This window comes from Panthera uncia, chromosome F1 (genome assembly GCF_023721935.1).
Source record: "Panthera uncia isolate 11264 chromosome F1, Puncia_PCG_1.0, whole genome shotgun sequence".
In the NCBI taxonomy this organism is placed as follows: Eukaryota; Metazoa; Chordata; class Mammalia; order Carnivora; family Felidae; genus Panthera; species Panthera uncia.
The window spans coordinates 52,457,882-52,473,218 of NC_064813.1; the positions used below are offsets into that span (position 1 = coordinate 52,457,882).

The window sequence follows — 15,337 nt, forward strand, 5'->3', positions numbered from 1 at the left end:
TACTGAATGGTATATAGTCTTTTGAGATTTCTTTTGCTCTAGATTAACCCTTAAGTGTAACAAGTAAATGATTCATTGTTTCAGTCATTTCTAGAGAAGAAATGTCACAAATATTCTAAAATTATTCTCTATTAATGAATATACGATGCTCATTTATGGTAAGCACTACATATTAAAGTCAAAACCTTACAACTGCCAATACAATATCAAAATCTGTCAGAGTTCCTATGTAGTAGCAATGAGGAGAATCACTGAGCCTCCCCACCAAGGTAGATGTTTTAGGTATCACAAAATACAATGAAAATTTAAGAAAAAGTAAGTGTGGCTTGAAGTTTATCTTAAGATCAGCAGGGCTTTTGGTAATACTTTGTCTTGAGGTTTTGTTTGTTTGTTTGTTTGTGTGTGTGTTTTAGTAACTTACAATTTTATGAGTGGACAAAAGAAATTAGATTTACCAATGGAGTTATGAATTAGTTGGTCTTGCTATTCCAAGAATAATTAAACACATACTCTAGCTACTACTGTAAGTCTTAATCTATTAAGTGGGTCAGATATTAACATAAGTGAGATCACCCAGATGTAAGGCTATGGATAGTAGAGAATATGGTTGAAACCAAATAGTGTTACGGCTCCAAAGAGGGTAATTGTTACCCTGAGTTATAGTTGTTGCCATGGGTAAATGTAGACGTAGTGTTGGATTATTTTCTGACTAAGAGAATCCAGAGATGAGGGAGGAGGAGGAGAAGGGAAAATTCTTGTTGGAAGTTAAATAACAAATTATTTAAACACTGTTCCCACCTGTGGACCGCCTGTTTGTGAAATCAACTTCATAAACAACTAAAGAATGCTTTATACAGAAAATTCTCTGGAATGGCTATGTGTAAGAACTTGCTTCTGAATTCACCATTCTACTCCTTTCTCCTGACTTCATTCATTTTCACTTCCGCTAAAAACACTTTTTATAGGACTGCCAATTGCCAAGAATTGGCATATTCTCAAGGCTTACGTTTTCATCTGTTTGCCAAATGGCTGTAATATAATTCACAAAAGCCCTGTTTACTGAGTAATATTATTAATGGTTAGCATAATACTGTGAAATTGAAGGCATTCTTTTTGGATTATGTCCAGAGCTTTAAAAAAGAACATTGGTTCCAATAGGATATGGATGGATTACATTAAAACTTATTATTTTGAAAAGTAGAACAAGGGGAAAAGCACTTGAATAAGAATCTTTTCAAATTATTTCAGATATGTAAGTCCCACATGTATTAAAATATTTTGATAACAAAAAGAGAATGTCATACTTATGAATGCTTTATAAAATCATTTCTCATTTTCAACACATTATTGAAAATATCATAGCACTGAGAAATCATTCAACTTACCAGTCTATTGACTTTTCCCTTCAGCTACATTTGCCAAACTTTGCCAAGTGAATGATTTGTTGCTTTTTTATTTATGGCTATATTCATTAATTATCAAAATATGTAAAGGAAGAAAATAACAGAAAACATTTTACGTTTGTTTCTAAAGGAAACTAAATGTCTAAATAAGAAGCAGTAAAATGTATTCTCAACCTAAATTATAGTTAATTATTTTGCTAGTTCATAATCCAACAGTCACCACCTGAGACCAAGTCTGAAAATCCCAACTAGACTTCTGAAACCAATCATGAGCCTTGATTCATTTAATGGCTCTATTTTTAAGGGGAAGCATGAAATTATCCAAGAATCATAAAATATCAATCACTCAACTGTGAGCAATTAAAGAGAGAGGAAGGTGGAAAGATGGGATATCAAAAGGAAAAGGAGATGGGGTGGGGGTTGAGGAGAGAACTAACTAGTCAAAATAAAGCAAAAGAAGCTTAGAAAACAACATATGTGAAAGCATTGCCCAGTCCTTAGTTTGAATGTACTATATATATTCAGATCAAAGTGCCTTACAAAATTCAGCCCAGAGAGTTTTTTAACTGGGTTAGTGGTGAGTTTGGGGAAGTGGGGTGAAGTCAATAAAAGAAATCACTGATTGCAAGGGAAGTGTCATTTTAAAGGATCAAATGGAGAAGACACTAAGAAAATTAGAATAAATGTCACTTTAACTCTAAAATCAAGAAAAAATCAAACTGGCAAAAACTTAAAACATACAATTATGGCTGAATAAAGAGTGAATCAATCAAGTTCATCCAATTAATTTCCTTTCTGGGACAATATGATAAGCTGCACAATCAAACATAGTAAAATCAATGCTTCTTAAAAAGATTTTTTTCTCATGATATACTAATCAAACCAAATTCAAAGCCTCTGGATGTTAGAAATCCAAAATATGTAAAATATTCCTTCTTTCGAAGCACTTATCAACCAGTGGTGAGGGCTAACGTATAAATTAACAGTTCAATATAAAGCAATGATCTGGAGAATAAGTTCAAAGGAACATCTGAATCAGAAGATGAAAGTTTTGGCTTGAGCACATAGAAAGAAAGAATACTGTAACCCAATCAAAGACTGAGTTGAAACTCAGGGCCAGGACTACATTCTAAATGTGCTAGAGGAAGTCTGCATTGTAGGTAATATGCTTGCCACTGAACTATATGCACTAATGTTGTCTCTGGAAACAAATTAGATCAGATTAAGAATCTCAGAAGACAGAAATGGAGTTCGCCAAAACCTTGACAGACAGGTGCTTCTTAAAAAAGATGTTCCAGGGCTCTGAGTGGCTCAGTCAGTTAAGCATCTGACTTCGACCCAGGCCATAATCTTGCGTTTCGTGAGTTCGAGCCCAACATCGGGCTCTGTGCTGACAGCTCAGAGCCTGGAGCCTGCTTCAGATTCTGTGTCTCCCTCTCTTTCTGCCCCTCAGCTCCCCTCCCCTCCCCTCCCCTTCTCTTCTCTCTATTGAAAATAAGTAAACATTTAAAAAATTTAAAAAGAATAAAAAACAATATTACATGATATCCTCAAACAAAGGACAGAGAGAAGTAAAGTGACTAATTAAAAACATGTACAGGGCAAGGTTTAGAACACAAGTCAAGTAGGAATCTATGAGACAGTGTACACTGTGAGTTTAATAAAAGAAATCACTGATTGCAAGGAAAGAAAAATGTGTATTTTAAAGAATCAAAACAAGAGGACACTAGAAAAAATATAATAAATGTCATTTAAACTTAAAATCAAGAATCAATCCAGTTGGGAAAAATTAAACACAATTATGGCTGAACTTATAAAGTTTAGAAACATTATCTTAATCTTTATTTTAATAGATTTACAATTATTTCTTCCATTTAGGTCTTTAAGTCACCTGGACTTCTGTACATGCCATGAGGTAGGGCTTTAACTTTTTTTTTTTTCCCAAATTAACACCAATTGCCTTAAACATCACTTAGGAGGCTCTGTCCTGTTTATTTTTCATTACTGGTATGATTGTTTGTGCTGTTGTACCTGCTTTCATATCAGCTGCTATTGATGCTGGATGTCTCTATTAACAAAAACATCTCAATTTCATTTCCATTTACCCCTTTTTCCTGAAGATAGAGCTAAATATCTACTTCAAGTATGAAACTTCCCTGGACCATCACAGACAACCTAAAGTAACATCATTTCTGAGTCCTTTTACTATAGATATTCAAATTAGTTACTTAAAATTACTGGTATCAGCAATGAATTCAACTTGACTGATACAAATACATAAAGATCTCTCTGCATCAGAAGATGCTTATGTTGCACAGACACCTTTGTATAAATACCTTTTAGATGCAGAACTCAGACCCTTATTTCTAGTGCCATGCTACCTAGACACCTTAAAAAGTGTTTTATAAAACATGATAATACTGATATAACAAAGACAGCAAAGTGAGGTTTAATCTTAGTTGTTATTTTACTGATTGAGTTTATTTCAAAAAATAATACTTTCATCTTTTTGATGACTTTTATTTTTCTCTCCCAAAAATTTTCTGAAATCATATCAATTTATTTTTATTGACATCCAGAAAATAGACCAAAATTAAATTAAAAAATTATTTTCACCATCCCCCACTTTTTTGTTTGTTTTGGTTGTGTTTTGTTTTTGTTTTTGTTTTTTTTTTTGAGGTGTCCATGCATCAAACAGAGAACTCACATGAAGTCCTTGGGTGAAGCTTTCCAGAGAGCAGAGGCATCGATAGGGCTGGCTTGTTGTGTCACACTTATTGGCATGACCGTAGCACTGACATCTGTGAACAGGAGCAACAGACATTTCTAAGTCAACTCCACTGTGAATATATTTAAGGGCCTGTGAATATATCCACTGTGTGGATCCAACCGGGAAGACAAGTATGTTAATCAACACAAAGATCAGTTTCTCTTCTCTCATGTGGATGCTCATGAAAGTTTTGCATTAATCCTAAAGTATTGGGTGAGGTGCCGTCAATATCCAAACCATATTGTTCTGAAAAGGTAATTTTCAAGCCTCCCTGGAAACAGGGTCAGGGATTGTTTCTACCTATATCAGACGTATGACAAACTTGTCAAGGGAAGGTATTTACTGAACCTATCAAGTCACGGTGAAAAATATAAAGTTTAGAATAAGCTGCAGAGTGAAATTAACAAATTTCAATTATTCGGGAGGTGTTTTTCACCAAAATTATATGGTGACTATTTAGTAGTAGTATTATTTTCATTATGCTAGTACTAAACAAAAAATAGTTTGGTATTCTGGTCTGTTTTTAAAGATGTACTTTACTTACACGCTGTGTACTTACACGCTCCATCTACCCATACTTTGAAATACTACGAGTCTTGTTCTCAAGTATGGTCAGATGTTTATAAATTATCTAGGGAATAGATTTTTTCTCCTAGGAAAACAAATATTCTTCATAAAATTGTGAATTGTGAATTCCCGTAGGCCAAGCCCCATGCTTACAAACTAGCTGGGAGTAGAATTGTCCTTCAAAATCTAGCTCCTTCTCTTTGACTTCAAGAATATTTTAAAAATTATATTCCAGAACAAACCAAGTAAAATATCTAGTAAATCATTTCTAAGCCAGATTCAGGGTATCACACCTTCTAAACCCAACAGCTTTTGAAAATTGATTCTATAACAATGTGGTCTTACATATGGGAAAGAATTACATACAAACCTTTCTAAAAAAATCTTAGAGTAGGAAGCCATTTCAAAACATGAAGTTTGAAATCTGGTTTGCTCTACATCTTAATGTATTTTTAAGTAAGTATGACCACAGCCTTGTTGAAAACAAAACTCATGATGAAAAGCACCCTGCAATCAAACCTCAGTAATGAACATTACCTCCCAGTGATGGTGATTTCATCAACTGCATAGTATCTGTGTCTGAGGCTGACAGGAGTCTCAGTTGTATAGTACTGTCCATAAAAATGAAGTCTTATTTGTGTGGCTTTTACAAACTCTTGAAGAGATGGGGTGTTATAAAAGTTATTGTAGCCAGGACGATGATTTGGTCCAGGTGTTAGGATGCTAAATGTGACATTACCATGTGAATATGGAGTGACACTGTTGATGAAAAACATTTGAAGTCATGAAAAGCTACTCATAATTTTAATAAAACAGAATCATAACTTTGAGACATTCTTACGCAATACTCGTAACAACTTTAATTCTTCATTCTGGGAAAACAGACATATCTCACATAATTTGTATGCAAACAATATAGGATCATCACAGAAAAAACACAGTAAAACATTTCCTTGAGGACATAATAAAATTCTATTAATATAGATAACTTGCTAAACAATCTGAAAATCAGATTATAAAGCCCAAATGAGGCTGTAAACAAGAGATACTCCAAAGTCTTTTAAGAGAACTTTAAATGTAATTTAAAACTCAAGTTAGGGAGGAGTCTTAGAAGAATCTGCCTCAAGAAAGTTAGTGAGAGTTAGACTCACCAGTCCAGTGAGTTAGTCTACCTATTGCTTATTATTAACCCATTAGTTTATTAAAATTAACTCCTTCAAAGATATTTTTTTAAATATTCATACGTGGAAAGCTGAAGACAGTTGACAGAATCAGGTTTCTCCAAATCTCCATTATTTTTCATTCCAAAAGCTCTGCAATTTCTAGCAAAATATTGCCAATCCTCCCAATCCAGGCTGTCCTCCTTCTTCCTTTGAATCCTTATCGCTGTTGGTTGTGGACTAAGGAACCGAATGATAATATAAAACACCTAAAAATGGATAAGTTAATCATTGTCTTTAAAGTTGTAAGTTTGACCCATCAGTATAAATCAAACCAAGGAATTGTTAGTTTCAAATATAATAGCTTACTTCTTCATAATAATAATTATCAAATATTCATCAGACATCCACAAACTTGATAGCCCTATGGTAAAAGCAACACATTCTATAACTGCATATCCATCCTTATTCTTAAGGATCTTATCAATTAAGTGCAAACACTAAGTGTGGAGACTGCTTGGGATTTTCTCCCTCCCTCTCCAGACTCTTTCCCCCCGTCTCAAAAATAAACATTTAAAAAATAAATTCATTAATTAACTACAAATTAATATTAAGTTTGATATATAAGGATATGGAAAAACAACCTTAGTTCCATGAGATAATTGTTATATATGTTCTTCTTATGTGGTTACTTAGAATAATCACCTTAGTTTTTATTAATTTGTATTACTTAATAAAAAGACATCAATTTCAATATTGCATATGATTTCATATAAATATCTAAAAAAGATCCTGCATATTTTCTTTTAGATATTTTTATTTCATACATTATTATACACTATGTTAGTTAAGTAATGTTTGGTTGCCTAATTCATTCACCTTGTAGTAGACGAATTGCATCCCCAAATAAATATATTGAAGTACTAACACCCAGGACCTGTGAATGTGACCTTCTTCAGAAATAGGGTATTTTCAAATGTAATTAAGTTAAGGATCTGAAGATGAAATAATCCCAGATGTAGGCTGGGCCTTATAACAGAGCGAGGAGAAAGATCTGACACACAAACAAACACAGAGGAAGGCCAGTGCAAAGAGAGGCAGAGATGGGAGTTATAGAGCCCTAAACCAAGGAACACCAGGAGACAGCAGAGCCTGGAAGAAGCAAGGAAGGATTCCCCACTAGAGCCTTTGGAGGGAGAGTAGTCCCTCCAACACTCTGATTTTGTATTTCTGATCTTCAGAACTGTGAGAGAAGAAATTTCTGTTGTTTTAAGCCATTAAATTAGTGGTCATCGGTCGTGGCAGCTACAGGAAACTAATACACCTCACTATTTCAAATTACCTGATACTGTCCATTTTCCAAATCTATTGAAATAGTCACTCCTTGATTAAGCTGGGTAATGTTTGTAAACACATGTGAAACCCATGAAGTACCAATATCATTATCATTGACAAAAGAGAGAGGATGGGCTTCAGGATTCAGCCGTAACACCCTATCAGTGGTTGTATCCTCTTCATCATTAGGAATGCAGTATCGCTGAACCAAAGGATGGACCCGAGGGTGGCTGCCAGGGCAGCGACAATGTGACTGGGTATGCAATCTGAACAGATTTCCAGAATAAATTTCCAGAATCTCCCTGTGGTTGTAAGAAGCAGACTGTAAGTCAAAGAGTTCAACAGTAATAGAATTTCTAAGGATTGCTACAAATGAATATCACTATTTTAACTTTTTGATTAGTATCCATTTAATTTTAATAGTTTTCTAAACAGAATATAAAATCAAACTCATTCCTGGCAAAATAAACACACTCATAAAATAGATATTGAAAACAGTAAGTTCTTAACTGTTAGCTTTTTCCATTGAGAAGCATGTGTAAGCCCTTGTCTGATTATCTAGACATTTTTTTTAAATATCATATTTTACTCTACCTATTTGTGATAAAAAAAAAAACTAAAGGTAATATTCATGTATGTTGTTAAAATGACTTACCCCTGAGACTGAACAATAATATATTGAAAATACTGAGAGTTATAAATAAGGTCTCCAGTTAATCCATAGGAAAGAAATAAGAAAATTAAGTGTCATTTATCTGCTGCTGTTTTAAGTAAAGGAACTGAGGCCAAGACCATTTTTCAATGGTTTTCTGTGACTCATCAGTACATATTCTGGCATCCTAAAGTGCTTCAGTGGCTTCAGATCACCTGGCAGCTGCCAATAGTCAAAGAATAATGCCAATTCCAGGCAGATATATTTAATTTTTCCATTAAGGGCAATACACCTGTTCTAGGTCAGAATCAGTCATTCTATTTATAGGCACTCTTCCCTATAATACCTTTCCAGACATCTCAGGTAGGCCAAGATCAGTCACTCAGGTCTAACTAGAGAAACTAGGCTTCTTCCTTCAGATTCCAGTAGGGCAATGGAGTCAGGCAGTTTAACCACTCACCAAATCACAGGAAATAACTCCTTCTTCTTTTAATCTTATTGATATTTTCCAGTTGATACCAGGTTTGGAATGGGACCAAAAGTGACTATCCGGTGAAATCCTTGCCCCCAGTAAAAACTTTAATAGTGCCAAAATTATTGCAGCGCTACTCGGCAGAATTTTAGATAAAGGTGATTTAAAGGATAGCAAGACTGGTGGCAGAAAATCTCCCAAATAATGTGTTCCACTGTTACAGCACCCTTTATTCATGTAGCCCTTGATTATACAGACTAGTAAAGAATGTTGATATTTCTAATGGACATAGCGCTGATCATAGCAGCACCTCAAGAACAATACTTCTCAAATTGACAAGAGCTATTCCTGTCATTTGGAAATTCACCACACTAATCTACATCTTCCTTCAAGAAATTTGAATAAACATGATTCTTTTTGGTCCTTAATAGAAGTAAACAACATCAACTCATCCATGCAATAATATACTATTATTATTATTATAATCCAATAATAAGAGAGAAACTTTAGAGGGCAGCTAAGCAGAATTTCACTTGAACTTTTCTGAACAGAATGAAAATTTATGTGTCTTAAGAATCCCTAGGAAAGATTTGCTACCTATTCTCAAGATGAGGAAATACTTGATTAACACTAGTCCAACTCTACATAATTTTTGTTCACTGGAAATAGAAAAATATACAATAATACTTCAAATTACTCATTCTTCTTATCTCCAAGTCTAATAGCTCAGCCTCTTGAGACTTTCTCAGGGATCAAAATAATCACTTTCATTGTTCTAAATTCTTTAGTACTTATAAGTTCAACAAAGCAATTTTAAAAGGCAGAGAGAGCAGTTTCTTAAGTATCCAAAACTACTTCATCTAGAATATTTAAACAAATGTATCCCAAATTCTGTAATACAACATGTTCAAAAATCTAGTTCTGTTAGAGGAAATCCTTTGTATGGGAAATAATCTTAGGGATTCCCTGGGCTTATACCAATGGGTTAACAAGGCATAAAGAAATACAAAGCCATAGGATGCTCACACCCAAGTTTGGTAAACAAGATTAGGCAAATAAGAATAGAGAAGGGAGTCTTAGCCCCCCAGAATAAAGGTGGGCTAGGGCCCCAAAATAAAGCATGGAGGTTCAAAGGCACCCAGAATAGGGAGGGGCAAAGGCCCCAATATAAAACATAGGTATATGAAATAAACAAGATTAGATATTCAGGGTGGAAGCACCCCCAATTTAGTACTATAGCAGAAAGCTGCTTTCACAGGAAGGAAGGACCAAGTTAGGTAAATAGGTAAACCAGGCTATAGACTGCTGCTCTGCCCTGCAGGGCGAAGTTGCCCAGAGTGGAGATGGTTAACAAAAGAAAGGTGCCTTGTTAACTCTGAGGTCTTGTGTCCTACCTGTCTCATCCCCTAGGCTAGCTAAGATAAACAGAGGTGGTGCCTCATGTCCTCTGTAAACAACCTTCCACTCAGAGCCAGGATTTTGTTTTGTATTAATCCAAACCCCTAACCCTGAATGTCTTCAAGACCCCTTTTCCCTCACGTCCCCAAGTTAATGTTCACAGATACATTGTCTCTTTGTGCACGTCCAAAATCATGTTTATAAGTCTTCTGATCCTAATAAAAATGGGGCTAAGACCCTTATTCGGGGCTCTTGTCTTTTCCCAGACATTAACCATCTCTCACTTTTCATCCTGTGTCCCACTCTTTCGCTGGCCAAAAGAGAACTTTAGACTTAGAGTCTACCACACCTTTGTAAAGAATTTGATCAATTTCATATTATAAGAAGTTACCCAACAGAGGAGCACTAATGAATAACAACCATAGACTAAGTCAAAGCAAACAGTGTAAACATTAATTAGGTGACATTTCCCAAATTCTATAAAGATGAAAAACATAATCTTTTGTAACTCTTACTGAATTGAATTCGAGAATTATTCTTATACCTGTTGAACTCTACAACACCACATTCACTTACCTGTTTGTAAGCGCCACTTGGTATAATTGAAAATCTTGCATTCTTCCAACAAATTGCTCTAATCCTGCAGAATACACATAATATACATCATATAAGAAGTTGCAGTTTCCCAAGCAGTGGCTGACAAATAAATAAATAAATCAGTTGAGCGTTCGACTCTTGATTTTTGGCTCAGATCATGATTCCAGGGTCATGGGATTGAGCCTCATGTCAAAATCCATGCTAAGCATGAAGCCTGCTTAAGATTCTTTCTCTCTTCCCCTCTGCCCCTCTTTCCCACTCATTCTGTCTCTCTAAAATAAAATAAAAATAAAAATAAAATAAAATAATCATAGTGTTTTCCATAGACATTGCAAAATTTAAGCCGAAGTGAATATTTTGCCCAGCCTGTTTACTGACCCAACTTGTTGTCTTTCTCCAGAAGCTGCCTCCCCAAATATTTTTTTATTTATTTTAATTGGAGTAGAATTGACACACAATGTCACATTATTTTCAGGGGTACAACACAATAATTCAACTCTATATGTTATATTATGCTCACCACAAGTGTAGCTCCCATCTGTCACCATAAAATGCATTACAATACCATTGATTCTATTCCCTATGCTGTACTTCTCATCCCTGTGACTTATTCATTCCATAACTCCCCAAATAAAATTTCTCTCTAGTTTATAAACCTATAAATCTATCATGTTATCAATGCTAAATTTGATTGTCATCTACTTTCATCTGCAATTCCCAGAGCATTTGCATTGCCAAGAGGAAGTCTCCCAACCTGTTCTATCACCACCACCCCACCCCCCTGCCCCTGTTCTGTCTCCAAGCTCCAGAGTATCATTTTGGGTCATCTCCAAACTTAGATTAATGCCTAGTCTAGAAAATCTCCAGTAAATGAGGATAAATTGAAAACCTCCTATTCATAAATTTTGAATTATTCACATATATCAATGGTATTCTAGCTCAGTCTCAAAATTCCATTACCTCCTGAGAATTCTTCTAAGACAAGCCAGATTCAAAGTCCACTTTGCATTGAATTAGGTGAACTTTCAAGGTGTAGGTAGATATCAACCTTAAATCACACATTGCTTCATTAATTCATTTAGCAAATATTTATTTAGAATTTAATAACAGGTAAGCCCAAGAGAATGGGAACAGAAAAACCTAAAAAAAAAACAAAAACAAAAAACAAACAAACAAACAAAAAACCCTACCACCTCTTGGGTTTGTTATTATGCTTCTAATAATGAGGAAAATTTGATTAAATGGAATAATTCTAGCCAGAGTCTGGATCACGGGAACAGAAGAGGGGATGCGATCTACCTTATTGTGCCAACTCAATAATTATTTTTTAGGGCAATTAAATTTAGGGCAAAGGCCAACTTACCAAATGACCATTTCCTCAAAAGTTCGTTTACTTGAGAGATAGAGAGAGTGCAACTGGGGGAGGGGCAGAGAGGGAGGGGAGAAAGAGAGAGAGAGACAGAGACAGAGAGACAGAGAATCTTAAGCAAGCTCCATGCCCAGTGTTGAGCCAGATGCAGGATTTGATCCCACAACCCTGGGATCATAACCTGAGCTGAAATCAAGAATCGGATGCTCAACCGACTGAGTCACCCAGGTGCCCCAGTGTGTTTGTTTTTAAGCTATTGTCCTTTTGTCTTGATAAGAGTTTTAAAGAATATTTGATCTTTGTTGCAGCTCCTTGGTGGTGATATGGAAGAAACTGGGGCAGGGTAAGGATATATCTGATGAATAAAAGATGTCAAGTAGAATTAGCACACCGAATAGTCTGAGATATTGATCTCAGAAGCAGGAGAAGATGAATGAGCAAAGAGGGTGACATTTGGCATGAGTATGTGTCTGTGTAAATGTATATGTGCACGTGTGTGTGTATATGTTTGTGTGCACATATGTTTGCGTGCACATGCATATACACATATATATGTACATATATATTATATTTTAAGGGACATTTAAGAAAGTAATCAAGAATATCTTATCTATTAATATTTTTTCATAAATATAAATATTTTCAAACAATATACTTTAAGAAAAAACTATGTTTATGGACTTTCCCTCTCCACCCCTCTGTCTCGGTCTTTCACGTACCCCACAACCTGAGGTCCACAGGAAGAAGGTGGACTACACAGCCTCCTGCTCTGACTTTTCAGTAAGGAGAGTTGCTCTATCCTATCTGTCCAGAAACAAGTGCAAACTAATTATTATATTAAATTGGTGTTATGAAGACAAAACAAGAAAATACTATAAGTCTGCACAAATTTTTAGAATTCCAACACAGTTTGCTTTAAAATGTGTAATTGAAAGAAATAAGAAAACACAATAATTTGTTCATAGGTGAAGTGGCCATCCAGAAAACTTGATAAATTGATCTGGATCTAAGATCTAAAGGTAAGCAAAGTAGGGAATGGCAGAGGAAGGATATGCCTTTCTTGAAGATAAGAGGAAAGATGGGAGGAACAGGTATGGATATGGCTAACTTATCGTATGCTTGTGTGTTTTTGTAGGGGAGTGGGGAAGACAAACAGAAAAAAAACTACTCATGGTATTAATTGTCTTTCTGAGATAAGAGGTAATGAATATTGTCTTCCTAAATGAAGGAAGCTGGATCTACCTTCTGTTTATTTTTTTACCTTCACCTCTTCACACTCAAACCACATCCAACCCTTATCTCCCTAGCCTCCGCTATAACCCTTGTTGTAGTTCCACATCCTGAATTTAAAAGTGCCCCACTGTTGAATGTTTTATCTCAAATAACCCAGAAAATACAGATCATAAAAAATATGAGATAATCATTTGTGATTTTCAAAGGCCTAATCTAACTGAAAGCAAAAATAATGAATGTTTTGATTTTGTCAAAGCCAGAATCATGGTTTTAAATTGTCAAGGTGGCTGTAATCTTTTATGCATTCATTCATTCAACAAGTATTTACTGATTGCCTATTATGTGTTAGGCACTTTCACAGGTTCCAGGGATATATCAGTTCACAAGATAGACACAAAACCCCAAAAACTTATTTTATGGAGCTTGCATTTAAGCAGCTAGATGAGCATAATACATGAGTAATTTACATAGTACACTAGAACATGATAAATGCTATGAAAATTTGGGGAAATTAGAGAAGCTTGGAAAGCATAGACTGGAGTTTTAATTTGGATGGTATGTTCAAGAGAGGCCTCATTGAGAATATGGTATTGACAGGAGAAAGGGAATGAATCATTCATATATCTAGGGGCAAAATATTCCAGACGGGAGCCAATGAGTGCACAGACCCCTAAGGCAGTATGCTTGGCATGTGAGAGGAACTGCAAGGAGCCAGCATCCAGGAGCAGAATAATAGAGGGGAGGCTATTGGAAGATTAGGTCAGACAAGTAACTGGCTGGGGGGAAAGGGGTTCAAGTCATTAAAAGCCTTGCAAACCTACTGTAAAGACTTTGATTTTTATTCTGAATGAAATAGGAAGACACTGGAGGGTTTAGAGGAGAGGACTGACATGATCTCAGGTTTATTCAAAAGTGTTAAGAATAGAATGGAGAGGACAAGGGTACAGGTAGTGAGGCCAGTTAAGCTATTATACTAATCCAAGTGAAAGATGATAGTAGTCAGACCAGGGTGTAGAAGTGGAGGTGTACATTTCAATACTGATAAATTAGAATTAACTTCCTATATTTTAATAATAGTTAAAGGGAAGCTCTGCTGCAGAGGAATAATAAAATATATTTTATCATCTATAAAATAAAGGGGCTGTGTTTTATGACCTTTAAAAACCATTTTAGTTGTAAATTTTGGAGTCTGAACATAGAAAAATCACATCCTCTACTGAAGAATTCATATTTGAAAAAAATTTCCAAAGCAAGAAGTGAGAAAAAAATTCTCTAAATACCTATAGTTAATGTGAATCACCCATTCTAAATAAGAGAATTATGATTTTGGTTTCAGTGGGAAGTATCATAAAATATTTTGAGGATTAAGATGGATTTTACTCCTTCCTTTCTTAGTTTCCAATTCCTTAACAGTAGATATTCATTGGAATAAATAGTGTATAAAAAGATTCTTCTTTGAAAAAATATTCATATGGCCAAAATAAGTCTAAATAATATAAATGGGTCAGGGAAACAGACAGACTCATACCGGAATGATCTCATAATTGTCTACTCAGAAAACAGATAATGACTGGGAAAAGGCAGTACATCCACATTATAACAGGTGGCATAGCAAAATTAGATAAATGGGAACAGTGTAAGTAATCTAATATATAAATCAGGGTAAAAATCAGTTTTCAAAAAACCTAAATTAATAAATGTCACAGCAATTGGAAAGGAAGAAATAAAACTGCCCCTATTTGTGGATAACAGAAGTGTCTACTTAAAGAATTCCAGTGAATCTACATAAAAGCTACTAGAATAAGTGAATTTAGCAATTTTATATGATACAAGTTAAATATATAAAAGTCAATTCAATTCTTATATACTAGTGATGAAACACTGAAAATAAATTTTTTAAGTATGATTTGTATTAGCCACAAAACATGAAACACTAGTTATAAATCTAACATAACATGACAGTGTCTGTAGGGAGAAAAATGCAAAACAATGATGAAAGAAATTACAGGATGTCATTATGAATGGCAGAGAAAGAACAACTGAAAATTCTCTCTTCCATAAAAGCAATGAAAACTCTAGCAAAGAGTGTCAAAACAACTTCTCTGGAACTCTGTAAATTAACCAAAAACTCTGCCACAATCCAGGGAGGTTTTATTTTTAATGTCTGAACATCAGTAAGAATAGCATGTTTTGGGGGAGGGGTGGCATTTTAACTTTCTCTGTTCCCATCCTCCTCTCTGCCACTCAGTGGTAACCTTGAAAATAAATATCCATGATAACAGTGAGAAACAGCAGCCTAGCAGCCACTGGAGAAATCAGAATGAAATTGGAGTTCCTACAAAGCTCCAACCTCAGAAAATTTAGTCTGTCTGACAATATCT

The 15,337-nt window shown here is 34.9% G+C and overlaps 1 protein-coding gene across 1 annotated transcript in view; it reads right to left on the minus strand.

Moving 5' to 3' along the window:
- Positions 1-15,337, minus strand: part of USH2A (usherin) — a 733,950-nt gene that overhangs the window by 641,072 nt on the left and 77,541 nt on the right. The window contains exons 4-8 of the mRNA XM_049634559.1: positions 10,334-10,397; positions 7,243-7,537; positions 5,985-6,169; positions 5,278-5,499; positions 4,111-4,204 (exon numbers count right to left, since the gene is read on the minus strand). Coding sequence (XP_049490516.1) covers positions 4,111-4,204; positions 5,278-5,499; positions 5,985-6,169; positions 7,243-7,537; positions 10,334-10,397 — 860 coding nt within the window. The remainder of the gene's footprint in view (positions 1-4,110; positions 4,205-5,277; positions 5,500-5,984; positions 6,170-7,242; positions 7,538-10,333; positions 10,398-15,337) is intronic.